The sequence below is a fragment of the Mercenaria mercenaria genome, unplaced genomic scaffold (assembly GCF_021730395.1).
Source record: "Mercenaria mercenaria strain notata unplaced genomic scaffold, MADL_Memer_1 contig_741, whole genome shotgun sequence".
NCBI lineage: Eukaryota > Metazoa > Mollusca > Bivalvia > Venerida > Veneridae > Mercenaria > Mercenaria mercenaria.
This window is the reverse complement of record NW_026463639.1, coordinates 1-26,854: the sequence shown is the minus strand read 5'-3', so window position 1 is coordinate 26,854 and position 26,854 is coordinate 1. Positions and strand designations below refer to the sequence as shown.

Below are 26,854 nucleotides of genomic sequence, written 5' to 3'. Positions count from 1 at the left end.
AAATGACACATCGACTGCCGAACGTATTACTTCTTTGAGTGTGATTCAAATATCTTGTTATTTTAGGTCTTTGCTTATGTTAAGTGCACTACTTCATCAAACATACGTATCATCAATATTAAATACTTTGCTTCTACTTTTGTAATAATGAAATAAAATACACATAAATTTGCCTTGATTAAGATGACGGTATCACCATTCGTAATTATATTAGCCTTCCGTCCGTAAGTTTCCGGTGGTTTCCGTACATTCGGAATCGGCTATTTCCGTGGATTGGGCCGGGCCGGTCCGGTCCGGGTTTTATTAATAACCAGTGTACGCACGCATTGAATGTACACTATTAAACCTATACTGTAAAACCTAACTCTAACCTATGTCAGTACACTCAATACGTACGTACATCCAATAGGGGCATTTTAATGTTGACGACTAGTTTTGTTCGTGTGATGCATTAGATTTAGGCATCTTTTACCCATGTCATTCAATAAGAGTATTATACCTAAACCAAATTTCCTTACTTAAGATAATCACAGCCCACCGTCAAAGATGGGGGATTCTGAAATTTAACGAGGAATTAACTTTATAAACTAATTTTATAAACGAACGACTGCCATTGCAAATACATTTTTCCGTCCTAAGTGAAAAGAAAAATGTAATTTGTCATACTGGAAGGCGTTTTGACCTATTTACGCGTATTTGTATATGAATTAAGCATTTTTCAAAGGAAAGGGGAGTTCCCAGAAATGTCAACAACATTTTCGTAACAATTATGCAATAGTGTTGTAAATTAATTCTAATGACTGTATTTAAACACATATGAAAAATTCAAACTGTTTATAATTGAACAGGAAAAATATGCATTTTTCAATCCCAGACACACAGGAGATAACTGATGGATCTGGATCAACCTACACTGTAAGATCAAAATTCAAAACTTTGCCATATATTCAGTTTCTAGCTTATCTATTCAAATGGTTGGAGCTGTTAGATATACCCATTTGTGAAAGATTATTCTTTTGCCCAAAAGATGGCCAATCATCGATAAGGAAATACTGATTTGAAAAAATAAATATGGACCTGGAAACAATGCAGATGTTGAATGTGGTTGTTCCTAATCCCTGTACCGTACATCCATCTTCGGGAACACAAGCATGACGCCTCATGTAAATCAAGCATTTAAGGAAATTCCACCCCTAATTGGCTTTTTATTTCTATTCACACACCGACTGGAAATAACTTGCTAAATTTAAATGAAATTCATACGTCATGCCGGTATTTTCCACTTTGGCGAATCTGCTACAGGGATTTCCATTTACGTATAGGATGTTGCTACCATATGTGTTGCTGTTTTCATTGTAGTAATTTGAATAATCAAAGAAATAAATTGAAAGCAAAACAAACTTAAAGATCTGGTATACTAATAAAGGCCTTGCATACCATGTATGTATTATTAAAGATCTTATATATATATTATACTAATAAAGGCCTTGCATACCATGTATGTATTAAGTTCTCAGTCGAAATTTAAGACTTTAAGCTTTCCCTATGTATAGCTCTGAAATAGACTGATACATCTATTAGATAAAAAGACTGTGCTTTCTTTAACAATTTTAACTAGGTGCAAATTTTATAAGAGCTCACACAGCTTGACATTTTCAGTACATGGTCATTTTACCCAAAACAAACAATTATAGAGGTCCCGTTATGTTTGCAGCTTTGAAGTTGCCAATACGTATCGTGTTTTGATCCTTCTTTATTGCAATACATATCGTATTGATTTTTTTCCCTTCAATACACAGCCCTAATCATCACGCCGTTATTAAAATCTTGTCATTTAAAACGGTTATTCATTAAAAAAATATATATTTGAATATGATAATTGCAAGTATTTTAAAGATTTTGATTTTTGAAAATCCATAAATGAGTGAAGAAAGGACTGTACTTTTGTAAATACAGATGTGATAGTGGTTGGATACAAATTCATTTTAAAAAGTGGCCATATCAGTATGAATTTATTTTAAAATGTGGTCATATCAGTACAATATTATGAATTTCAAAAGAAGATCGAGCCGAGTTGCATGTCCGTGCCAAGTTGCGCACTTGGTGGTCTGTTCAGGTACTTTATTTCATTAGCGCGAACTACTGATCTAAGCAAAATAAAATGACAGTGCAACAGGTGATAGGCAGGTCTTAAAAGAAATTAGAAATTCAAAAAGAAGACAATGCTTACACATGTTTCTTCGCTGCGAGAGAAATAAACATTGAAAAAGACATTATTCGTCCGGTTGTTGATGTGTTCATGGTTGCTGCTAATTTTTGTCTGTTTCCTTGTACCACCATTACTAATTTCACAAAATATCAGGTAATACTGTAACTAATTAAATAAAATATCAGGTAGTACTGTTACTTATTTCACAGAACATCAGGTAGTACCGTTAGTAATTGCAAAAAAACTTATCTGGAGCTCTGATCATAAATAGAATGTTAATGGGTGACATCATGGCAATCTCTCCTATAACACCTGTTTGTATTATTTCAGTAAATCATTACAAAATTCAATTTATTTCTGTGAAGAATTTTCATTTATCTATAATAAATGGCTTATAATATCTACTGATTGTTTTAGCACATATAATATTTTATTTACAACCCAATTATTGTTGACATATATAGTCATATTAGTCATATTTTATTATCATTTGAATAAAGAGTATTGTGTCTAAAGATTTGTGTCAGCTCGCTGCTATAATAACTGAGATCATTCTTACGCATATTCTCTTTTTACAGCTTCTTATACTTTTTATGCCCCCCCCCCCCACCCCCCCACCTTTGAAGAAGGAGGGGTATATTGTTTTGCAGATGTCGGTCACTGGCGGTCAGCCTTTATGTAGACCAATCCATTTCCGGATGGTAACTCAAGAACACTTGGGCCTGAGATCACATAAGTTGATAAGGAGGTTGGTTGTAACCAGCAAAATGCAAATGACCCCTATTGATTTTGATATTAGTAGGTCAAAGGTCAAGGTTGTAATGACCCAGAACAGTAAAATGGTTTCCGAATGATAACTCAAGAATGCTTGGACCTATGACCATGAAAGTTGTTAGGGAGGTTGATCATGACCAGAAGATGACCCCTATTGATTTTGAGGTCAGTAGTTTGAAGGTCAAGATCACAGTGGCCTAGAACAGTTAAATGTTTTCCTGACCATAACTTGAGAATGCCTAGGCCAAGGATCATGAAACTTGATAGGATGGATGATCTTGATCAACAGATGATCCCTATTGATTTTAAGGTCAGTAGGCCAAAGGTCAAAGCCACAGTGACCCAAAACAGTTAAACTGTTTTCAATTGATAACTCAAGAACTCTTGGAGTCTATGATCATAAAAGTTGATAGGGAGGTTGATCATTACCAGCAGATGACCCTCATTGATTTTGAGGTCAGTGGGCCAAAGGTCAAGGTCACATTGTCCCGGAACAGTTAGACTGTTGAAGTGTTCGGTACCATAACTTGAGAACGCTTGGGCTTTAACTCACGAAACCTTGTTTGGAGGTTGATCATGACCAGAAGATGAGCCTATTGATTTTGAGGTCATAGGTCAAAGTCACATTAATCCAGAACAGTAGAATTTTTGTGTACATTGACCAAATAATTTCTATTTCTTGTGTAATTACTGAATGCATCAAGGCATTTTATGTTCTACAAGCTCTTGCTAATGAAAAGTTTGAAATTACTAGGATATGTTCCGTTCTAAATAATATTATTTTAAAGAAAAATACTCTTCACATTTCAAAAATGGCTTCAAAATAAAAGATTGCTCAATTCCACCTAGATGGATCCAAAACTATACAAAACTTCCATGCAAAATAATTCATTCTAACACGATCCGATTCATTTTCCTATTAAACAAAGAAGGCTGGAAACAGCGAATTATTAAACAACAATTCACTGTTCTGACGTCACAATTATTACGTCATAGCGTGAAACGGCGTAGTGGCGCGCTGGAAAAGAAACCGATTGAAAATGGGCAAGTATTTAATGAATGCCAACAAGGATGTACTTTAAAACCCTTGGTAACGTGTTAGAATCGAAATAATATATCTCATTTAGTGATTTGCACTTGAATAAATCACTGTTTGTCGTTCAGATGCGTAGTATTATATCACTCGGGCTGTGCCCTCGTGATATTATTCCTTCGCATCTGAACTCCAAACAGTGATTTATTCAGTGACAAATCACGGATGAGATATATTATTTCTTAAATAGCTAAATACATGAATCTGTAGAGTTTTCGCAAAATTTATTTCTTATTAAATCAGTGTCAAAATTGTAAAGTTGTGAGAAGTCATGCTTGTTTTTCACAAATAAGAAATGTTAGAGCCTCTTCAAAATTTTGAAGAGAAAAGCCCTAAAATTAGTAATTGTCCTATTACTGTCAACCCTAATCACTTGGCTCATACTGTATATTAATATTTTTAAGCTTACATTTTGGCTCTTGTTTTAATTAAATCATTTAGGGGGCTGTTCAATTAAGCATTTAACCGAGTGTCAACTGTACAGAATTATATATTTATGATTTATAACAGGTTCATACCATCATTTTTTTATTTTTTGTATTATCTGTTATAAAAACAAGATGAACATTCTGTTAGTACTTTGATTAAAAGTCAGTCAACATTTTTTCCCCCCAGCAAATAATGTATCAGCTAGATGATTGAATGATTTCTTTGAAGTTGATGAATTTTAACACAAGTGATTTGAAAATTAACATGACAATGAGGAAATATATGTTTCAAAAATCAGCTTTAAATAGCATGATCCTTTCATACAGTTACCTGTATAAATGGAAATGTCTTGTCTGGGGATCCTGTGCCAGGAATTCCAGATTGGTCAATAAATAGCCAAGACATCAGAAAAATCGTAGTATTGGAAGGGAATTGGATGGCTATGCCTGTATTTTACTCTTTAGTTCTTAAAACCTTATTGTGTTTGTAACCTGTAATAATTACATGAATTTCAAATATGGGATTAAGTAAAACAGTCAAAAAAATTATTGTACTGGCTAACGGTCAGTTGTAGGAATCTGATATTTAACGTTAACATCTTTTTGACGTTACGTAACTTCCATTTTACTTGCTTATCTTGAAAAAGGCATAGTGCTGAAATGTTGATAAGGTAAATAGTAAAGTTGTTGTTAATAACGTGTTGATCTTTTGATTATCATGAAACAGTCAACACATTGTTCTCTATTTTACAGAGTTTCAACATCCATATCAATGGTGTGTTTCATTGTACAGCCAGATTTAGTCTGTTGCACAGTTTTCATGAGCAGGTAAGAGTTGTTGTTTTCACCTCGTTGCATTAGTACACCCTTTTGGTTAAGGAGACTGACTAACCCCTCACAGAGCTAGCCCTGGCTGATGATTTTCTGTAACCATATTATGAGAAGAATGTTGAAATTATACAGAAAGCTGCATAAAACTGCTAAATCAACCAAAACACTTGTATCCAAATTGAATAAATTGTAGTCAAATGTGTAGTTTCCTCACTATTGACTGCAGTGGTTAATAGCAGAGCAAGCCCTCCCTGCACCAGTTACCTCTTTAGGTTGAAGCCCGGCTTGGGGTGTTACAGAGGAAGCCATCCAGCTAGTCTGTAGAAGGTTGATGGTTCTACACAGGTACCAGCCTACACCTGAAATAATTCCTCGATGGTATTTCTTCACCATGAAAACTGGAATCTGGCCATTTGACCTGAAGTTTGTTGGTATGACTTTACTATTGACACTTCGAATTGATTTGAGCTACACCATGAGAAAACCAACATAGTGCATTTGCGCCCAGCATGGATCCAGACCAGCCTAAGCATTCGCGCAGTCTGGTCAGGATCCATGCTGTTCACTGATAGTTTCTCTAATTGCAACAGAATTGAAAGCGAACTGACTGCGGCCAGACTGCGCGGATGTGCAGGCTAGTCTGGATCCATGCTGGTCGCAAATGCAGTATGTTGGTTTTCTCATGGCGTGGCTCATTTAAGTGTCACACCAAAACATTTAAGATTTTATGGCCAGTTTCCAATTTTATTTAATAAAACAAACATAATACTACGTCTGTAAGAAAGTCGTTCTAGATATGAATTTTGGATATTATGTAAATATGTTTCTGAAACAGGCGAAGCATGCAGACTGATGCAGTTTATAGCTGATATAAACATGATAAAAAGAGAAGTTTTCTATAAAATGTTTTGTGCCCGAGTTCTTTTGCTTTCTTAAATCCAAGTTTACAATAATTACTTACATGTAGTTGGGAGTTTATAGTATTTCTTGTGCTGTTTAAGAATATTATACAACTGAGTCTGGCATGGGACAAATACAATAGTTATTGTAACAAAATCTTGATCTGCAATGTTGCATTTAGCTCAAGTTGAGTATGCCAGGCTTGGATACCATGAGGCTAAACTGCACATTGTGATCCGGCTTGGTTAAAACTGAATACAGCAAATGTAAATAAAGGCACTGTATGACCCTTTTATTGTATACATATTTGTAGTGTTATAATATCAGTCTGAATAGCTGTAATCTAAAATAAATAAGACTGAAAACTGGTATGAAATGGTGGACATTTTGCCACATGGAACATCAAGACACCATTTTTAAGCTATCTCTGATGTCATATTTGATGTCACAACTAAAGCAAGTAATCCAACCATTGAATATTCTTCTGTATCAGATGGACGATGGAGTACAGGATTTTGTGTTCATTAGCGAAATACAGACAGAATTCATATGTATAATAATATAGTAAAATTTATTTCAGCTGTTTTGAATTTATTATGTACTATTTTGCTGTAAAATATTGAAAAGTTCTTGCTTATTACTTGTAGTTAAAGAAGGAGTTTGGAGCAACTGCGCTTCCACCGTTTCCACCAAAGAAGTTGTTTCCAATTGCTGGACCAAAGTTAGATGAAAGACGTTTGATGTTGGAAAGATATATACAAATTGGTATGGGCTTTGTTTTATAAGATTGAAAGGATGGTCCCATCATTTTTTTACACTAACCAAAGGAGGGCTTTTTTCTTAGATATCTAAATTTTTGAGGTAGCTAAAGTTTTGAATTTACTAAATACTGGGCATGTATTAATAAAATAACATATTATACAGATGTTTTATGTGTTACTGGTATGATGCTGGTATAATGATTAGGGGCAAAATGACTTACAGCAATAGAAGGAGCATCATAGGAACTACCTTGTTTCTAAATTATGTTACATAAGATTTCGCTTGCTATGGCTGGATGTGACAAGACCAATTAACAAAACCATGAAAAAACCAACCTAGTGAATTTGCAACCAGCATGGAACCAGACCAGCCTGCGCATCTGCAGAATCCATGCTGTTCACTTTCAAAGCCTATTGCAATTAGAGAAACGTTAGTGAACAGCATTGATCCTGACCAGACTGCGCAGATGCGCAGGCTGGTCTAGATCCATGCTGATCGCATATACACTATGTTCATAATATAATGTTGGTTCTCTCATGGTGCAGCTCAAATTTGGGTTGTACTAAGATAGGCATATTACACTAAGTGTATTGATCTTGGATGTTTTTATAATTTCTCATTGGTTGCTTTAATTTTTGTATTACTCTTGTCTTTAAGACTTGGTTGTCAGATATAAAAGTTATAACACAACGAACTCTACATGATTAAAACTCCACAGATCAAAATGGTAGTGCACTTTCCCTTCTATAACCTACCTATACATTTTTATACACTGAATGTTCTTTTAACCTGTATCACACTAGAATAATAGTAAACCTATTTTAGGAACTATTTTTTCAACCTGATAAACTAACAAACATGATTGTATGTTAGTTTTTAAATCTATTGATATCACTACAACTATTTTTTTGGCTCTCCCTACTTTATGCCATTAATGCTTTTGTGTATTTGGCTGTCGATGAAAATATTTTGAAATCTGCTTGCTGTTTATGGGTAGAAAATATTATGAATGAATAAACAAAGAGCGGGTTTTTTTAGGTGGAGGGGGGGTGGGATGTGGAGGAGATGAATTATATCATGGCTCATTGGTAGTGGTACTTTCTGCATAGCTCTTGTCCCCCAGACTTGTGTGATACAAAAAGTTACACTTCCAGCTTGACCTGATATAGGCTGATACAAAACAGCCAGACTTACACACCAGTATGTATACATGTAATATTGCCTGTAGGTATTTATGAATGAGGTCTCACTGATACAGAATTCCAACTTGCTGGCAGATTTAAACCCCAAAACTTTAAAAAAAAATGTAACCATCTTGCAATAAACCATACAATATGCTTTGTCCTTATAGAATCTGCCAGAAATATACAGCATGACTGTGTTCAGTTGTTTACACTGATCACAGTACATTTTTCTGTAATTACCTCCCTTTATTTTGTATAGGTTACAGATAGTGTTGTCAATCTTTTTTCTTTGTTTTGGTATAATTATTGCTGTCAAAGTACTTATTAAACTTAATATTCCTAACTTACTGGAATTAATTGTAAGTATTTTGGTCACAATATACAAGCATTCTGAATGATTTGTAGTAGAAATTATATTAATTAATATTTGTTGAGTGTGGGTCTCAGATTTAGTAATTACAAATTCATATAAAACCAAATTTTGACTTGTCAATAGTATAGGCATAGCTATTTGCTAATATAATAGAAAATATAAGCTATTTGCTAATATAATGGAAAATATAAGCTATTTGCTAATATAATGGAAAATATAAGCTATTTGCTAATATAATGAAAATATATGGAAGACAACAGACATTGGATTTGATAATGATATTTGTAGTAGATACTTGCATATTACAGACAGGCATTTGGCACAATTTGTTTGGTCAATACAATGATGTCTATGAATGATTTTTATCATAATACGGCATCATGATTGACCAAACACGTGTTGAATTCCTATGATACATCTTTGCAGATCTATTTGTACATTGTGTATTATTTTTTTTAGGGTAAAGTGAGACTAAAATTGTTGTCACACATCATTCATGCTGGTCACTTATGACTATCTGTATTTTGTATCATTTTGCTGTAAATAGTAAAATGTTGGAGCAAACTAATTTATAGCATAAATATGCAGAAGAGACATGTAAAAAGAACATATGTTAGTTTTACTTAATATATTGCACTTGTCAGTGAATTATCACAGATGCTCGTCCAGTCTTGGTGGCCATATGGGTCCCTCTTTAAAAAAAAATAAAAAACCACTGTTTTTAATCGTAAAACAAAAAAAAAATGAAGATTGTTTCCTATGTATACTGATACATTGAAAAGATCCCCATAACACGATGGGGGTTTCCTATCACACGCTTTGGAACAACCAAAATGTCCAGTTCAGTAACAATGCATGTTTACACATTGGGCATTTAGTAAATAGTAAACAATCTTATTCTGCCAAGTCTACAGACTTAAATAACTGACATTGAAACTCAAAGACACCAACTTGTGAGATAGAACCTGCAAAATAACAGTTACACTTGACAGTTCTGTTAAAAAATGAAAGCAGAAAACCTATGCTGTATTTAGTGTCTTAGCATGCTTAGAGTATAAAATTAATGTAAGTTACTTAAAGCTGTTGACTAGGCAGAATAAGGTTGTTTAATATTTTCTAAATGCCCGATGTGTTAATGGCAGCAAGGTAGCAAGCATTGTTACTGAACTGGACATTTTGGTTGTTCCACAGCGGGTGAAAACTTCCATTGTGTTATGGCAACATTGGGACCTTTTCAATGTATCAGGATTTAGGTAAAAAAAATATTTTTTTTTGTTTTTGGATTAAAAACAGTGGTTTTTAACTTTAGTTTTTAGTGGGAGGGGGGCATATGGGCACCAAAACTTGACAAGCACATTTCTGAATTTTATAAGAAGACCCGAGTGAAATATATCAGGTATTTTAATTCATAGGAAAAATATCGCAGTGTTTTCCATTGATAAGAAAATTATGAATTTCATGAAATACAATCAAGTTATGAAGTAAGAAAAAAGCCTAATTCACTTTGCAAAAATTCATTTTTATCTTGCACCACATACTTTCTCTATATTATTCAGAAATATCAAAAAGTTTTCTTTGGTGACTACCTTGTATGAAAAGGGAAAAAATCTATTAATTTGCTATCCATTGCCATTTGAGATGAGGGAACATAAAGGCTGTAAGCTGTGATGGTCAGATAAGGCTGAAAAATCTGCATTCTGATCTCAAGCTCCTATTATTTAACTTTGTCCTGTGTAATATAGTTATATTGTTTTTTTTTGGGAGGTTTATTTTTAATAATTACCTCCCTTCCTTTTTTGTTTTTGGAGGAATTACCTCCCTTTGTTTATAATATCTTGAAGATAATGTTCCTAGTTGTTAATCAGTTAATCAAAAGATTTTTTGATTACAAAGTTTTATTAAAAGCTCAGTAATATTGCTTTGCAGAAATAATTATTAAACATTTCAGATACATTATTTAACCCTTATGGATGACTTAAAATATGATAGTATATAAGTTCATATTATCTTTGTTGAAGTAGTCTAGATTTTAAATAAGTCCAAACTTAAATAATATACTTATTTTTGATGTCTACAGTTGTGCCAAGTGTATGTATGTAGACATAGATAAGCAGTGCATTGTGAAATAACACTTTCTGGCATATGGAAAGGAACTAAAGTTTGGATATCAGAGTATAAATTGCTGCTTTTTGGCTATTCTCGGAATCGACATTGTAGGATAAATCCCGTTTTCCAGTATTACCCATCAATAAACACCCGTTCCCGGTTCTACGGTGAGGGGGGCGGGTATCGGCCATTGCGCTGTATAGCGGTAGTGTTTAATATTATCCTTTTTTCAAGGTTTAAACAAAGTATTGCAGTTTATCATAAAACATTGTTGTCATTAAGATTTAGCAAAAATATCCTCAAAGTTTAATTTATTTTTGAAATTTTATCTTTAATTCTGCACTGCCGTTCTGTTGCTCCAAACCGAAGGTGTGAAATTATTCGCATTTTTCAAGGTTTACAAATTATTTTTGCAAAAATTTTGTTGCCGAGATCGTAAAATACTATTTTCATTGTGAGAAAGCAAGTACTTTCCTAAAATCTTATCTTCTGGCAAAAATACCAGTAATCGCTGATATTGTACATGGTCCGTATATCGGTTAATCTCACCAGCCCCCCTGACCCTATTTACGGAAATACCGGAGAACGGAATTTATATCCTATAGTATCGATATGGTCAATGCCCCCAATATAAGAAATGAAATTATTTTGGAGAGGAGTTAGTGCAAAAAGAACAACACAGGGACATTGTTGGTACTGTTTTAATAACCCTGAACTTCTGGCACTATTCATTGCTTTGCCAGTCAAATTTTGTGGAACATTTGCACAAACTATAAAAAAAAAAATATTCCTTTATTGAAATTTAATGCTTATAATTAGTGTTAGAAATATTAGCAAGGGAGTAGGCTAAATAATAAGACGTTTATATAGGGACAGCTTGATAACTTTGGACTGTCGCTATCCGTTAGAGGAATGGCAACTGTAAAATATCAGATCATAAAGTAAGCCATCCAGATAAGCCAAACAAGTAAGGCTAGCAAAAGAGCAGACAATATGAGTGTATCTTCTGCAAAAGAATGTAATTAATTTTTATTATGCGCATTTTCAGGACCTTAATATTTTGATATACCAGTATTTATTGCTTACAAACTAATTTTGAAAGTAGATCTTAAGTACTTAATTCTATATCATAGAAATGGTAATAGATATATGAGCCATGCCGTGAGAAAACCAGCATAGTGGCTTTGCATCAGAGCAGTCTGGATAGGATCCATGCTGTTCGCTAATGGTTTCGCAAATTACAATAGTCTTTGAAAGCGAACAGAATGGATCCAGACTGCGCGGATGCACAGGCTGGTCTGGATCCATGCTGGTCGCAAAGCCACTATGTTGGTTTTCTCATGGCGCAGCTCATATGCAGACAATCATTGAACCCTATTTGATTATGATTTATTTTTGAAAGTATATAATGGAAATAAAAAGTGTTACATGAGTATTTGCAAAACTTCTTAAAATATAATTTACTGTGTCTACAATAAATGTTTTGCCTTTTGAGAGTAGAAAATCATTAGAAAAGTAAGAACAATATGAAAATGGGTGTTCTATCTGATTGTGACACCAAAACCATACAAATTACAAAAAAATCTTGAGCTAAAATTGAAGTACAATAGAAATCTATTTTATCTGCATATTAAACCAGTGTTTTTAATCAGAAGAGGGGTCTACATGGCCAAGTAGATGATGCCATTGAAGCTTTCATTATATTCGAGCAAAAATAAATTAGTTTAAACTAAAAAACATCATTGGGTATGTATTGTCTGTTATTGAAGTATTTTCCAGCATTGCAAATTACCTCCCTTTTTTCGAAGGAAGTGAAACATAATAGCTAGAATTTTAGTTATTTTATTATATAATTTTTTTACTAAAAGAAACTTGAATTATTTTATATATTTAAAAGTAATATTTACAAGTGTAAGATGATTGTACTGAAAAATAAAACTTTTTGTATGTCACAATGGAAGAAATATAAATAATCAGTCTATTTCTAGTTATGTTTACAGAATTAATAAATATTCCAAATTATCATCAGATAATAGTTTAAATTTTGAAGTCTCCTGAGACAAAAGTAAGGATGCAAGTTATAATAAGGGGGCTCAGTGGACATTCATCCAATAATAAACTGAAATGTTTTGAAATCCAGAAAAACACTTTGGTTGCCTGTAAAAGGTTAAAATAAGCGTAAACTAAAAAGAATTTTTACTTGCCCTCAGATTGGGTGAAACTTTTTATATAAAAAATTCAGATGTCAACTCGTCTAGGCCAGTCTTCAGTCAGGCTGTAAGCCATATTGAGCACATCTCACCTTAAATGCACTTGCCCTGTTTGTAACCATTCTCCTTCTTGCTTTTTACCACTACTTTTTAGCCCACCATCATCAGATGGTGGGCTATTAAAATCACTCTGCGTCCGTGGTCCGTCCGTCCGTCATTCCGTCCGTCCGTCCGTCCGTTAACAATTTCTCGTTATCGCATCTCCTCAGAAACTACTGGGGGGATTTTGATCAAACTTTGTCAGAATGATGTATTGGTACCCTAGTTGTGTCCCCCTGAAAATCAGACTGGTTCAACAATTTATGAGTGAGTTATGGCCCTTTGTTTAGTTCTATAATTTATATAGATTTATATAGGGAAAAACTTTGAAAACCTTCTTGTCCAAAACCACAGAGCCTAGGGCTTTGATATTTGGTATGAAGCATCATCTAGTGGTCCTCTACCAAGATGATTCAAATTATTTCTCTGGGGTCAAATATGGCCCCGCCCTGGGGGTCATATGGTTTACATAGACTTATATAGGGAAAAACTTTGAAAATCTTCTTGTCCAAACCACAAAGCCTAGGGCTTTGATACTTGTAATGTAGCATCATCTAGTGGTTCTCTACCAAGTTTGTTCAAATTATCCTCCTAGGGTTAATATGGCCCCGCCCCGGGGGTCACATGGTTCATATAGACTTATATAGGGAAAAGCTTTTAAAATGTTCTTGTCAGTAACTACAACATTCAAACTTGGACCACATGTATATTTTTGAGTGGCAAGATGAACCTTGACATGAGTTGACCTTGATTTTGACCTAGTGACCTACTTTCACATTTCTGTAGCTACAGCCTTCAAATTTGGACCACATGCATAATTTTGTGCACTGGAAAAAACTTTGACCTTTATTTTGACCTAGTGACCTACTTCCACATTTTTGAAGGTACAGGCATCAAATTTGGACCATATGCATAGTTTCGTGTTTCAAAATGAAATTTGACATTGATTTTGACCTAGTGACCTACTTCCACATTTCTCAAGCTACAGCCTTCAAATTTGGACTACGTGCATAGTTTTGTGTTCCGAAAAAAAATTTGACCTTGACATTGACCTAGTGACCTACTTTCACATTTTTGAAGCTACAGCCTTCAAATTTGGACCACTTGCATAGTTTTATGTACTGAAATGACCTTTGACCTTTACATTGACCTAGTGACCTACTTTCACATTTTTAAGTTACAGGCTTCAAATTTGGACCACATGCATAGTTTTGTATTCCGAAATAAAATTTGACCTTGATTTTGACCTAGTGACCTACTTTTACATTTCTCAAGCTACAGCCTTCAAATTTGGACCACATGCATAGTTTTGTGTGCCGAAACAAACTGACCTTTACATTGACCTAGTGACCTACTTTCACATTTTTGAAGGTACAGGCTTCAAATTTGGACCACATGCATAGTTTTGTATTCCGAAGTAAAATTTGACCTGGATTTTGACCTAGTGACCTACTTTTACATTTCTCAAGCTACAGCCTTCAAATTTGGACCACTTGCATAGATTTGTGTTGTGTATGGAAATGAAATTTGACCTTGAGCTAGTCAATAAGTCTTGAAATTTGGAACACTCAAAAATGGCACATTGGTGGGCGCCAAGATCACTCTGTGATCTCTTGTTACTTTTTAACATTCTTGCTAGTTGACACGCAAAGTCTAGGTCCCCAGCAGGGGTTTGACTAGATGGATGGATGGAGGGATGGGATGGGATAAGATGGGATGGATGGATGGATGTGTTCATTTCCAAATGTATATATGATACTGAAAATGATAAACTGACTGGAAAGAGTTAGATATAGGTGAAAACAAAGAGAATGTATATCTTCTTCTTTGTTTCAATAATGACTTGTGACGGTTTTCTGCCACCTGCACAATAATAATGTTATATTTGGTTAGTTGTTAGGATCTGTCATGCAAAAAAATTATATCAGTTAGTTTGTTCTACTAGTCAGTTTCTCACTACAGACATGGATTTTTGAGAGAATTTTTTTCCCTTAAAATGTCTGAACGAGTCACTTTAAACTTTAGCTTACTGGTAGTAAGTGGTTTTGCCTTAGCGACCAGTGCAGACCAAGATCTGCCTGCATGGACATCCGTGCAGGCTGATCTTGATCTGTACTGTTTGCTGTTCAGTCAGTAAATTTTCAGTGAACACTCCCTTTGAATGATAAATGGTATTGCTTAAACTGAAAGATGGACCAATCCATTTCAGAAATTTAAAAGGTGAAGATCAAGATTTACAGTGTTTTATTATGGTAGTTAAAGAAGTAGCAGTATCTGATACTGATGAGCTTAAGTTAATGTTACCGCTATTATTTTACAGTGAGTCAAGAAGCAGCAATAGCCAACAGTGATGTGTTCAACAGTTTCTTGTTAACAGCACAACAGGTGGGTTTCAGTGTTTAAAAAATGCATCCTGTTCTCTACATGTATGATTTAGACTTTTAGTTCACCAGAGCCAAAGGCTCATTGTGAGCTTTTGTGACCACTCACTGTCTGTCGTGTGTTGTGCGTCCACTTTAAACATCTTCTTGTCAAAAACAGCAAGGCGTAGAGCCTTAATTGATATTTGGAATGTGACTTTATCTATTGGTCCTCTATGAAGATTGTTCAAATTGTGCCCCTGGTGTGAAAAGAGGCCCCGCCCCGGGGGTCCCAAGTTAACAAAGACTTGTATAGGAAAAAACTTCAAAAATCTTCTTGTCTGAAACCACAAGCTCGAGGTTGATTCCATCTAGAATGGGTGTTGAGAGCAATTAATCAACGTTGTAAGAACTAGTTTCGCAATCGAGAATTAAGATACTAGTATCAACTTAAGATACAAGAATATTTTGAATAATGATTATTGCGTAGGCTTATTGTACTCAACTTATCATTTTTCAAGTAAAAATATACACAGTCATCTAAGCTAACCTGTCACAAAGTGACAATGTGAGCTTTTGTGATCTCGCGGCATCCGTTGCTCGTGCGTGCGTGCGTGCATAAACTTTTCCTTGTGACCACTCTAGAGGTCACTTTTTTCATGGGATCTTTATGAAAGTTGATCAGAATGTTCATCTTGATAATATCTAGGTCAAGTTCGAAACTGGGTCATGTGCGGTCCAAAACTAGGTCAGTAAGTCTTAAAAAAGAAAATCCTTGTGACCTCACTAGAGGCCATATTTTTCAATAGATCTTCATGCAAATTGGTCAGAATGTTCACCTTGATGATATCTAGATTAAGTCCCAAACTGGGTCACATGCGGTCAAAAACAAGGTCAGTAGGTCTAAAAATAGAGAAACCTTGTGACCTCTCTAGAGGCCATACTTTTCAATGGATCTTCATGAAAATTGGTGAGAATGTTCAACTTGATGATATCTAGTTCAAGTTCGAAACTGGGTCATGTGCCTTCAAAAATTAGGTCATTAGGTCAAAAAATAGAAAAACCTTGTGAACTCTCTAGAGGCCATATTTTTTATGGGATCTGTATGAAAATTGTTCTGAATGTTCATCTTGATGATAGCTAGGCCAAGATCGAAACTGGGTCAACTTTGGTCAAAAACTAGGTCAGTAGGTCTAAAAATAGAAAAACCTTTAGACCTGTCTAGAGGCCATATTATTCAATGGTTCTTCATGAAAATTGGTCAGAATGTTCCCTTTGATGATATCTAGGTCAAGTTCGAAACTGGGTCACATGCGGACAAAAACAAGGTCAGTAGGTCTAAAAATAGAAAAACCTTGTGACCTCTCTAGAGGCCATATTTTTCTGAGATCTTCATGAAAATTGGTGAGAATGTTCACCTTGATGATATCTAGATGAAGTTCAAAAATGGGTCACATGCCTTCAAAAACTAGGTCATTAGGTCAAATAATAGAAAAACCTTGTGACCTCTCTAGAGGCATTTTTTCAATGGATCTTCATGAAAATTGGTCAGACTTTTTATCTTAATGATATCTAGGTCAAGGTCAAAACTGGGTCACATGAGCTCAAAAATTAGGTCACTATGTCAAATAATAGAAAAAAACGACGTCATACTCAGTTCAAAACTGGGTCATGTGGGGACAGGTGAGCGATTCAGGACCATAATGGTCCTCTTGTTTTAATTCTGTTATAAACTTTTTATGCCCCCGAAGGGAGGCATATAGTTTTTGAACCGTCTGTCGGTCTGTCAGTCTGTCTGTCGGTCTGTCAGTCTGTCCGCAATTTTCGTGTCCGGTCCATATCTTTGTCATCGATGGATGGATTTTCAAATAACTTGGCATGAATGTGTACCACAGTAAGACGACGTGTCGCGCGCAAGACCCAGGTCCGTAGCTCAAAGGTCAAGGTCACACTTAGACATTAAAGGATAGTGCATTGATGGGCGTGTCCGGTCCATATCTTTGTCATCGATGGATGGATTTTCAAATAACTTGGCATGAATGTGTACCACAGTAAGACGACGTGTCGCGCACAAGACCCAGGTCCGTAGCTCAAAGGTCAAGGTCACACTTAGACGTTAAAGGATAGTGCATTGATGAGCGTGTCCGGTCCATATCTTTGTCATCGATGGATGGATTTTCAAATAACTCGGCATGAATGTGTACCACAGTAAGACGACGTGTCGCGCGCAAGACCCAGGTCCGTAGCTCAAAGGTCAAGGTCACACTTAGACGTTAAAGGTCATTTTTCATGATAGTGCATTGATAGGCGTGTCCGGTCCATATCTTTGTCATTTATGCATGGATTTTAAAATAACTACGCATGAATGTGTGACACATTAAGACGACGTGTCGCACGCAAGACCCAGTTCCGTAGGTCAAAGGTCCTAAACTCTAACATCGGCCATAACTATATATTCATTCAAAGTGCCATCGGGGGCATGTGTCATCCTATGGAGACAGCTCTTGTTATTTTAGTTTTCAAATGTTTTTTGTGAAGATCATGATTTGTTTTATCTGTTTAAACTGAAAGTTGAACTATAGTTCTAGTTGTTGAATAGTAGAATCAAGGAATTGCATATTACAATCTCAATATTTTGGACATAAAATTGTCCAGTATACCCTAGTACACCTCATTCAAATGATTATATTTGTACTTTGAATCTACCGATTGTTATAATTTATATAGCATTGTGTTCCCAATAAAATGCTCTATAATGTGCCGAAAACCACATCTAAAAATACCAAGCGGTTAGGGAACTACATACGGAATAACATTACATATTGAACGCTCCTCATATTTTATATGTTTGATGTTGTGTCTATAAATACTGATTGGGGGATAATTATATGTAAAACCAACTGGAGAGAGAATGTGGTAGGGGGATTTAGTTTGTGTTCAATTTTCCTTGCATAATGTTCTTGTAGCTAATATTATTCACTACCACTTTTTAGGTCGGATATTTGATACCATTTCCATTTTTTTCACCAGTTTAAAAAATCTATATTTGTCCAAAAATGCCAATCTTTCACATAATGATCTACCGGTGTTTTCAGGAGACACAGAAGGAGCAGCCAGAGAATGTTAGTCTTGATGTTTATTTAATGAATGGTCACAAGATCTCAGTGAATATCATCTCCACAGATCAGACAGAAGATGTGCTAGAGGTACTCTTTATATATACTTACATATTTGGATCACAAAATTTCAACCTATGTTGAACAGTAATTTTTATCCTTATACATTTATTGAATTTGCTGGTAGGTAGTAAAGTTACTGCTTCAGGTCCAAATTACTGAGGGTCAATATTTTTGACTATTGACCAGCAGGTAATTCAGTAAGTGTTAGCAGAAATGGATTTTCATATTTTCATGCCTCCAGGTTCAAAAACCTGGGAGACAAATATAGTTCTATCTGTCTGTCAATCAATTTCTTGTGTCTCTAACTTCTGCTACAGTTTTCATCCAGTTAAAATGAACTTTGGTATACACCATTGATACTAAGTGGACATGACATACATATTGTCAGCTTCTATATAACTGCACCTATATACATTGTAACTGCAGCTTTGTAAATTGTGTCATGTAGTGTTGACATCATTCTTGTTTTCTTCAAGCACAGCAGAATTTAATGTTAAAATAGCACAAATTAAACTATAATATTTCTATTATGCTGAGACAAAAAAAAATCAGATGAGCATATGCACCCGCAAGGCAATGCTCTTGTTTTCTGAAAAATTGAAAGTACTTGCACTATGTCTGTGTCGCTTGAAGAGGGCCACATTCTAACTCACTTGGCTTTAAACCAGTTACTTCCTAATCAGACAGCAACCATTAGATGACAGCTGTCCTTTCCTAGACCAGATGATACATAGCAAGATTATGTTCATTAAAATCATTTCTCTCTGATTTCTTAAAATAGTTTAAACATACCGGCGATTTCATTAAGATACACATATACCACCCTCTTAAGTGAGAATTTTAATGCCAAATTTTCATTTTAAAAAAAACCCTGAAGTTAAAGAAAGGGGCAAAAATATGTTTTTCGTCTTGATCTTTAACCTGCAGCTGGCAAGAGATTCCGCTTTTGTGACCAGTGCAGACCAAGATCAGCCTGCACATCCGTAAATTGTATTGCCCAAATTGAACGATGGACCAGTTCATTTTAGAAATTAAACAGGGTGAAAGTTGAACAATAGTATTTTTGTTCTGTTACAGACTGTAGCGTCTCAGATAGATCTTCCAGATGACTTTGTTTATTATTTTGGTCTCTACCTGGTAAGAAAGGAGGGCGATTCAGAAACTTCAAGTAAGTCTTTCTTGAGTCTGTACATGAGTCTGTATTCACCAAAGGTCTGAACATTAGACTTAAACATGCCAAATAGCAGTACTCAAACATAATTCTTTTTTCGTTATTCATAAATTCTTTTCATACTTCTAAAATTTTGCTTATCACAATAGTTGTTCGAAGAATATTAATGTCATATTTTCCGTAGTACAATAGTTAAAGCCCTCTGCTTAATAAAGGTCACTCATATTTTCCAAGAATTTTTTTTTTAGGGTTGAGGATTGGAGGGGAAAGTTGATTTAGATAAGTGAATACCAGCATTATGGTTGTGCTAGTATTGTTAAACTTCATTCTTTGTAAGTTGGGTTGATATAATAATATTCAGTAATTTTTAAACAATTGTAAAAAAAAAGTGGGGGTCAGGGTAGATTTTGGGAAGGAGAGGGAGCTATATAACTTATTCATACATGTCTGGATTTGATTGCCGGTTAAACAAAAAAGAAAGTCGAGCTCTGTATATTCTGTGATAAACAAGGGTTGTTGTGCAGACTTGTAAGAGAGCAGTGTGACATCAAATTGCTGCGTGACATCTAGTTCATAACTACTGGAATATGTAAAGCCAAGCATAATTTTTACCAAAATATTTCATTGAACATGTAAGAATGAAAACAATCAAGTCCTTGTATGGGTTTGTCACCTATCTTTCCAGGGTTCATTGTTCAGAAGCTTACGATATATTTATTAAACCACTCATGGTAATGTCCTTGTGATTCAATTCCAGCACATTTAAACTCTAAACTGTGATAAATTAGACGAAAAACCTGTCGTAGGCCTTGTTTATAACTTAAATAAACGCCCCCTGTTTGCAAAATGTAAAGCCATCAGGAGCAAAAAGAAGGAAATATATGGTAGTATGGCATGAGTCATTGCAGTAGTATTAGTAGCGTTGCAACATTCATTCCAGCAACATTTATATTATTGTAGTAGTTAAAATAAGCCTCATTGCTGATGGGTGCTGAGGTTAAATTACTGTATGGCATAAAACACTACTCTTGACTTGACTTGAACTTGACAATGGCAATGACATATTCTGTATTTATGTATTTCAGTTGTGAGAAAGTTGCAAGATTTTGAGTCACCTTCAATATCATTAAAATCAGCTAATCTGAAAGGTGTTCATAGAATAGTGCTCAGGAAATGGTAAGATAATAATCTAAATACAGTTGCCTCGTTATAATTGACCAGTTCCATGAGAAAATCAACATAGTGGCACTGTGACTAGCATGGATCCAGTTCAGGATCCATGCTGTTTGCTAACAATTTCTCTAATTGCAATAGGCTTTGAAAGCGAACAGCATGGATCCTGACCAAACTGCATGGATGCTCAGTCTTGTCAGGATCCATGCTGTTCGCTAACAATTTCTCTAATTGCAATAGGCTTTGACAGCAAACAGCATGGATCCTGACCAAACTGCACGGATGCGCAGATGGTCAGGATCAGTGCTGTTCGCTAACAATTTCTCTAATTGCAATAGGCTTTGAAACAGCATGGATCCTGACCAGACTGCACGGATGCGCAGATGGTCAGGATCAGTGCTGTTCGCTAACAATTTCTCTAATTGCAATAGGCTTTGAAACAGCATGGATCCTGACCAGACTGCACGGATGCGCAGATGGTCAGGATCAGTGCTGTTCGCTAACAATTTCTCTAATTGCAATAGGCTTTGAAACAGCATGGATCCTGACCAGACTGCACAGAATTATGCTCCTTCTTAACTTAGAATTTTTGGTCAAAGTTTTTGATAAAGTCAAATGTCTCTGTTACTATTTAAGCTTTTGATTTGAAACTCAAAATAGTTATTTGCTATCAAAGTCTACACCAGGAGACACAATTCCCATGACTCTGATTTGAATTTTGACAGAATTATGCCCCTTTTTAACTTAGAATTTTTTTGTTAAAATTTTTGATAAAGTCAATCAGAGCTATTGACTTGAAACTTCACCAGGAGGAACAATCCCCATAACTCTGATTTTAATTTTGACACATTTATGCTCCTATTTAACTTAGAACTTTTTTGTGAAAGTTTTTGGTAAAGTCAAATATTGCTGTAACTATCAAAATTTGACTTAAAACTTGAAATAGTTATTTACTATAATAGTCTACACCAGGACAAACAATCCAAATAACTCTAATTTCAATTTTGACTTAGTCATGCCCCTTTTTAATCCCCCGCTATGAGTGGTGGGAGGTTATAGGAATGGTCTCCATCCGTCCTTCCGTCTTTCCATAACATTTTGTGTCCGCTCTTATCTCCTAAACCCCAAGGTCACAACTCAAGGTCAAAGGTTTGAGCTCCCATTTCGTGTCTGCTCTGTATCTCCTAAACCCCTTGAAGGATAATCATGAAACTTGGGTCAAATAATCACCTCATCAAGACAATGTGCAGAACCCATGAGTCAGCCATGTCCCTTCAAGGACAAGGTCACAACTCAAGGTCAAAGGTTTGAGCCTTCCATTTCGTGTCCGCTCTGTATCTCCTAAACCTCTTGAAGGATAATCATGAAACTTTGGTCAAATGATCACCTCATGAAGAAGATGTGCAGAACCCATGAGCCAGCCATGCCGGCTCAAGGTCAATATCACAACTCAAGGTCAAAGGTTTTAGCCTTCATTTTGTGTCCTTTATCTCCTAAACCCCTAGAAGGCATTTTATAAAACTTGGGTCAAATGATCACCTCATCAAGACGGTGTGCAGAACTGATGAGTCAGCCATGCTGGCTCAAGGTCAGTATCATAACTTGGAGTCAAAGGTTTGAGCCTTTAATTTTGTATCCACTCTGTATCTCCTAAACCCCTTGAAGGATTTTTATCAAACTTGGGTCAAATGATCATCTCATCAAGAACTCATGAGTCAGCCATGTCAACTCAAGGTTACGGTCACAACTGAATGTCAAAGGTTTGAGTTCTGTATCTCCTAAACCCCTTGAAGGATTTTCATGAAACTTTGGTCAAATGATCACCTCATCAAGACGATGTGCAGAATTCATGGGTCAGCCATGTCAGTTCAAGGTCAAGGTCACAGCTCAAGGTCAAAGGTTTACCCTTTCACTATCCATAACAGTGGCGGGGGATTTAGCTGTCTTTCAAACTGCCTTGTTAACTTAGAATTTTTTGCTTAATGTTTTTGATAAAGTCAAATATCTCTGTTACTATCAAAGCTATTGAATTGAAACTTGAAATATTATTTACTATTAAAGACTACACCATAAGGAACAGTCCCTATAACTCTGATAAGAACTTTGACAGATTTATGCCAAACACTGAGAAAAGTAGAGCATGCTGTCTTATGGACAGCTCTTGTTCCAAAACCAATACCATCCCAAAATGTGAAAAAAAGTCCTTACTTTACTGATGTTGACCTTACACCTTCACATAACCAGGCGACTGGTTTCACAGCTGTAAAAGTGATATTGGAGACCAGTCTTGAAATGCTGCATTGCCATTGGTCAGATTCAAGATGGAACTGAAATTCAACCAATCATATGCTGGAGTTTTAAGACTGGTCTTCAGTCAGAGGTTTATAACCCCTAGCACAGCTCATGCCATAGAACTAATGTCATTATATTTCCCTCATAAGTAGACATATTGTTTTTGCCTTTGCCTTGCACAAAATGGCTGCCAGAGCTAAAGGTATAAATAGGGAGGGAGGGGGAGACATATATTTTTGTGACAAAAACACTTTGTATTATAGTTCTTATATGTTTTTACTTCCTTTACGGTCAAAGTAGAGTAAATTAGAGGGGATTTTTCTAATATTGAAAATGAGGAGTGCTGGGGCTCTTCCTTCATATATTTCCACGCGTTTTAATTGAAACTGAAGTGTCATTCAATAATTATTAATGACCTTACAGTTGAAACTTATCTAGTGTGAATATTTAAATCAGCGATTTTTATATAGATTAGTAATTGTTAATGACCTTACCTTCAGTCTAAATGATTTGTTATCTTTTTTTTTAGCTCACCTGAGCACAAAGTGCTCATGGTGAGGTATTGTTATCATGCTGTGTCCATCAAGTCGTCAACATTTGTATTTAAACAACATCTCCTCCAAAATCACTGAATGGATTTTGATGAAACTTGGGTAGGTTGTTCCTTGGGTGGTTTTCCACCAAAATTGTTCAAACGGTTCCACTTGGTTGCACATAGGGGTTGCCAGAGCTAAAAATAGAAAAAACTTCAACGATATCTCCTCCTAAATCAATGGTCTGAGTTTGAAATAATTTTACACAAAATGGACCTTATGTCATCTTCTACCAAGATCCTTCAAATTATACCGATTTGTCAAAATACATTGCCGCTAGAGGGTGTGGTCACTTTTCCCTATATGTATATAGTGGAAACTTAAAAAATCTTCTTGTATGGAACTGCTTGCCCGATTTTAGAATAACTTTACACAAATGGTCCTTATGTCACCCTCTTCCAAGATCGTTCAAATTATATTGATTTGTCAAAAAACATGGCCACCTGAGGGCATGGTCACTTTTCCCTCTGTGTATAGTGGAAACTTTAAAAATCTTCTTATGTGAAACTGCTGGCCTGATTTTAAAATAATTTTACACAGATGGTCCTTGTGTGACCCTCTACGAATAATGTTCGGGCTATTTTGATACGTCAAAAAACATGGCCACCAGAGGGCGTGGTCACTTTTCCCTGTGTGTGTAGTGGAAACTTTAAAAATCTTTTTGTGTGAAACTGCTGGCCTGATTTTAAAATAATTTTGCACAAATGGTTCTTGTGTTACCCTCTGCCAAGACTGTTCACATTATTCTGATTCGTCAAAAAACATGGCTGCCATATCTGAAACAATAATAGCTAGAGCCTTGATATTTGGTGTGTGATATCAGATTTGTAATGTCAAGTTGAACCATAATGGTTCAAATTATTGCCCTAGGTTCAAAAGTGTGTGTGACATGTATATGATATAGGCTAACATGGAACAAACCTTACTTTTCACTTATACAGACACACTTAAAGCCTTGTACACCGGTGAGCGCTTTAGGGTCAATGACCCTCTTGTTACATTTTTCAGTTTCTGGGATTCTTCATTTGATGATGAACTGCTTGCCAATAAAGTTGCTATGAATCTGCTCTATGTTCAGGTAAGAATGCCATGAGAACGCCTTTTGTTTGTGTAAAGTTGCCATGAGAATGCCCTATGTACAGGTAAAGTTGCCATGATTGCATTCTATGTTCAGGGAAAGCTTTTGTGAATCTGTTCTAGGTGTTCAAGTAATGTTGCTATGAATCTGCTCTACATTTAGGTAAACTTGCCATGAGTATGATCAATGTTCAGGTAAACTTGCATTGAATCTGCTGTATGTTCAAGTTGCTATGAAAATGTCCTGTATAATAAGTTTCTGTGAGTTATCTATGTTCAGATAAAGTTGCTACGAATCTGCTCTATGTTGAAATAAAATTGCCGTGAGTATGCTCTGTGTTCAGATTGAGTTGCCATGAGTATTCCCAATGTTTAGATAAAGTTGCCATTGGTAATGTATGCGTAATGTTCAGGTTAGTTGCCAGGAGGTAAAATTGTCACGAGTCTATTCTATGTTCGTGTAAAGTTCCCAGGAATCTGCTGTACATGTGTTTAGGTAAAATTGCCATGAGTCTGCTCTGTGTTCAGGTAAAGTTGCCATGAGTCTACTCTGTTTAGGTAAAATTACCATGAATCTGCTCTATGATCAGGTAATATGTTCAGGTAATGTTGCCATGAGTCTGCTGTATGGTCAGGTAAAGTCACTATGAGTGTGCTCAATGTTCACATGAAGTTTCCATGAGCCTTCTTTATACTCGAATAAAGTTGCCATGAGTCAGCTTTGTGCTCAGGTAAAGTCATTGTGAGTGTGCTCGATGTTCACATGAAGATGCAATGAGCCTGCTTTATGCTCAGATAAAAGTTGCCATGAGTCTGCTTTATGCTCAGGTAAAGGCCTGAGTGTGCTCAGTGTTCACATGAGTCTGTGTTATGCTCAGGTAAAGGCCTGAGTGTGCTCAGTGTTCACATGAGTCTGTGTTATGCTCAGGTAAAGTCATTGTGAGTGTGCTCGATGTTCCCCTGAAGATGCAGTGAGCCTGCTTTATGCTCAGATAAAGTTGCCATGGACCTGCTTTATGTTCAGATAAAATTGTAAGGAGTCTGCTTTATGCTCAGGTAAAGCTGCTGTGAGTGTGCTCAATGTTCACATGAAGTTTCCTTGGACCTGCTTTATGTTCAGATAAAGTTGCCATGAGCCTGCTTTATGCTCAGGTAAAGTTGCTTGAGTGCACTTAATGTTGACATGAAGTTGCAATGAGTCTGCTCTATTTTCAGGTAATGTCTTGTCCTGTAATTTAGCAGTGTAATACTGTGTCTTTAGGTACAATAACACTATATTCTGTCAAATGTAAGACATGCTTATCTTGCAGTCTTTGGACAACTAAAATATTTTGGTTTGGGCAATCAACTTTTCTGAACAAACCACACTCACAGTGAAGACAGCTTAAATTACAGTTTTGGGCAACCAGTTTCTAAACAATTTCACATGCTGATCTTGCTTGTTTTATAATCAGTAAAATGGAAATGAAGTTAGCTTTTAATCTTTATGTTGCATAAGGTTAGACGTTTTTGACATTAAGTGAATATTAAGTTTTTAAATGAAAAATATACTGTCATGAAAACTTCTAGATAATGTTTCAACAGGCTGTAAGTGATATAGATAGACAGTGGGTACTTGCCACTAAAGACCAGAAAGAACACCTCAAATCTTTACAACAAAAAGGATCCAAACGAGAGGTATTAAAAATTTAACAGAAAAAGATATTATTGTAATATTAATATTTAAAGATTTTAATTGCTCAAGAGCCCACTCTGCTATCTGGAAGTTTTGCCAGATTAGATAAAATTCTTACAGATGAAGAATTTTGTCACTGGCCAGAAATAGATTCAAAGGTACTTTCAGAGAGATGCAAAAATCTTTGAATCCCAGTTGAGGCCCTGTAAGTTCAGACTGCTAGTATTTGTTGCACACCTGATTTTGCCTAACCAAATGCTGCAACTGGCACAGTTGCAACACATAAATCTTCCATGTTTTCATTGGACAGGTCTTTAAGATAGTTAGTAGTTTTATATTCCTGGAGGTACCACATTTGTTAGATT

At 35.6% G+C, this 26,854-nt stretch overlaps 1 protein-coding gene across 1 annotated transcript; it reads left to right on the top strand.

Annotated features, from left to right (window-relative positions):
* The first annotated feature begins 533 nt into the window (after positions 1 to 533).
* On the top strand, positions 534 to 26,506 carry LOC123539960 (sorting nexin-17-like). The gene is made up of 9 exons (XM_053536094.1): positions 534 to 915; positions 5,258 to 5,332; positions 6,883 to 7,000; positions 15,290 to 15,354; positions 18,425 to 18,535; positions 19,586 to 19,676; positions 20,765 to 20,855; positions 24,746 to 24,815; positions 26,399 to 26,506. The coding sequence occupies exons 1-9, from the start codon at positions 856 to 858 to the stop codon at positions 26,504 to 26,506; spliced, it is 789 nt and encodes a 262-aa protein (XP_053392069.1). The 5' UTR covers positions 534 to 855.
* Positions 26,507 to 26,854: the final 348 nt, after the last annotated feature.

Excerpts from the sequence above, each read along its gene's own strand:
- LOC123539960 (XM_053536094.1), top strand. The coding sequence starts at position 856 with ATGCATTTTTCAATCCCAGACACACAGGAGATAACTGATGGATCTGGA. Across the intron at positions 7,001-15,289 it reads GGAAAGATATATACAAATTG|TGAGTCAAGAAGCAGCAATA; the intron begins GTATGGGCTTTG and ends ATTATTTTACAG. Across the intron at positions 20,856-24,745 it reads AGAATAGTGCTCAGGAAATG|TTTCTGGGATTCTTCATTTG; the intron begins GTAAGATAATAA and ends TACATTTTTCAG.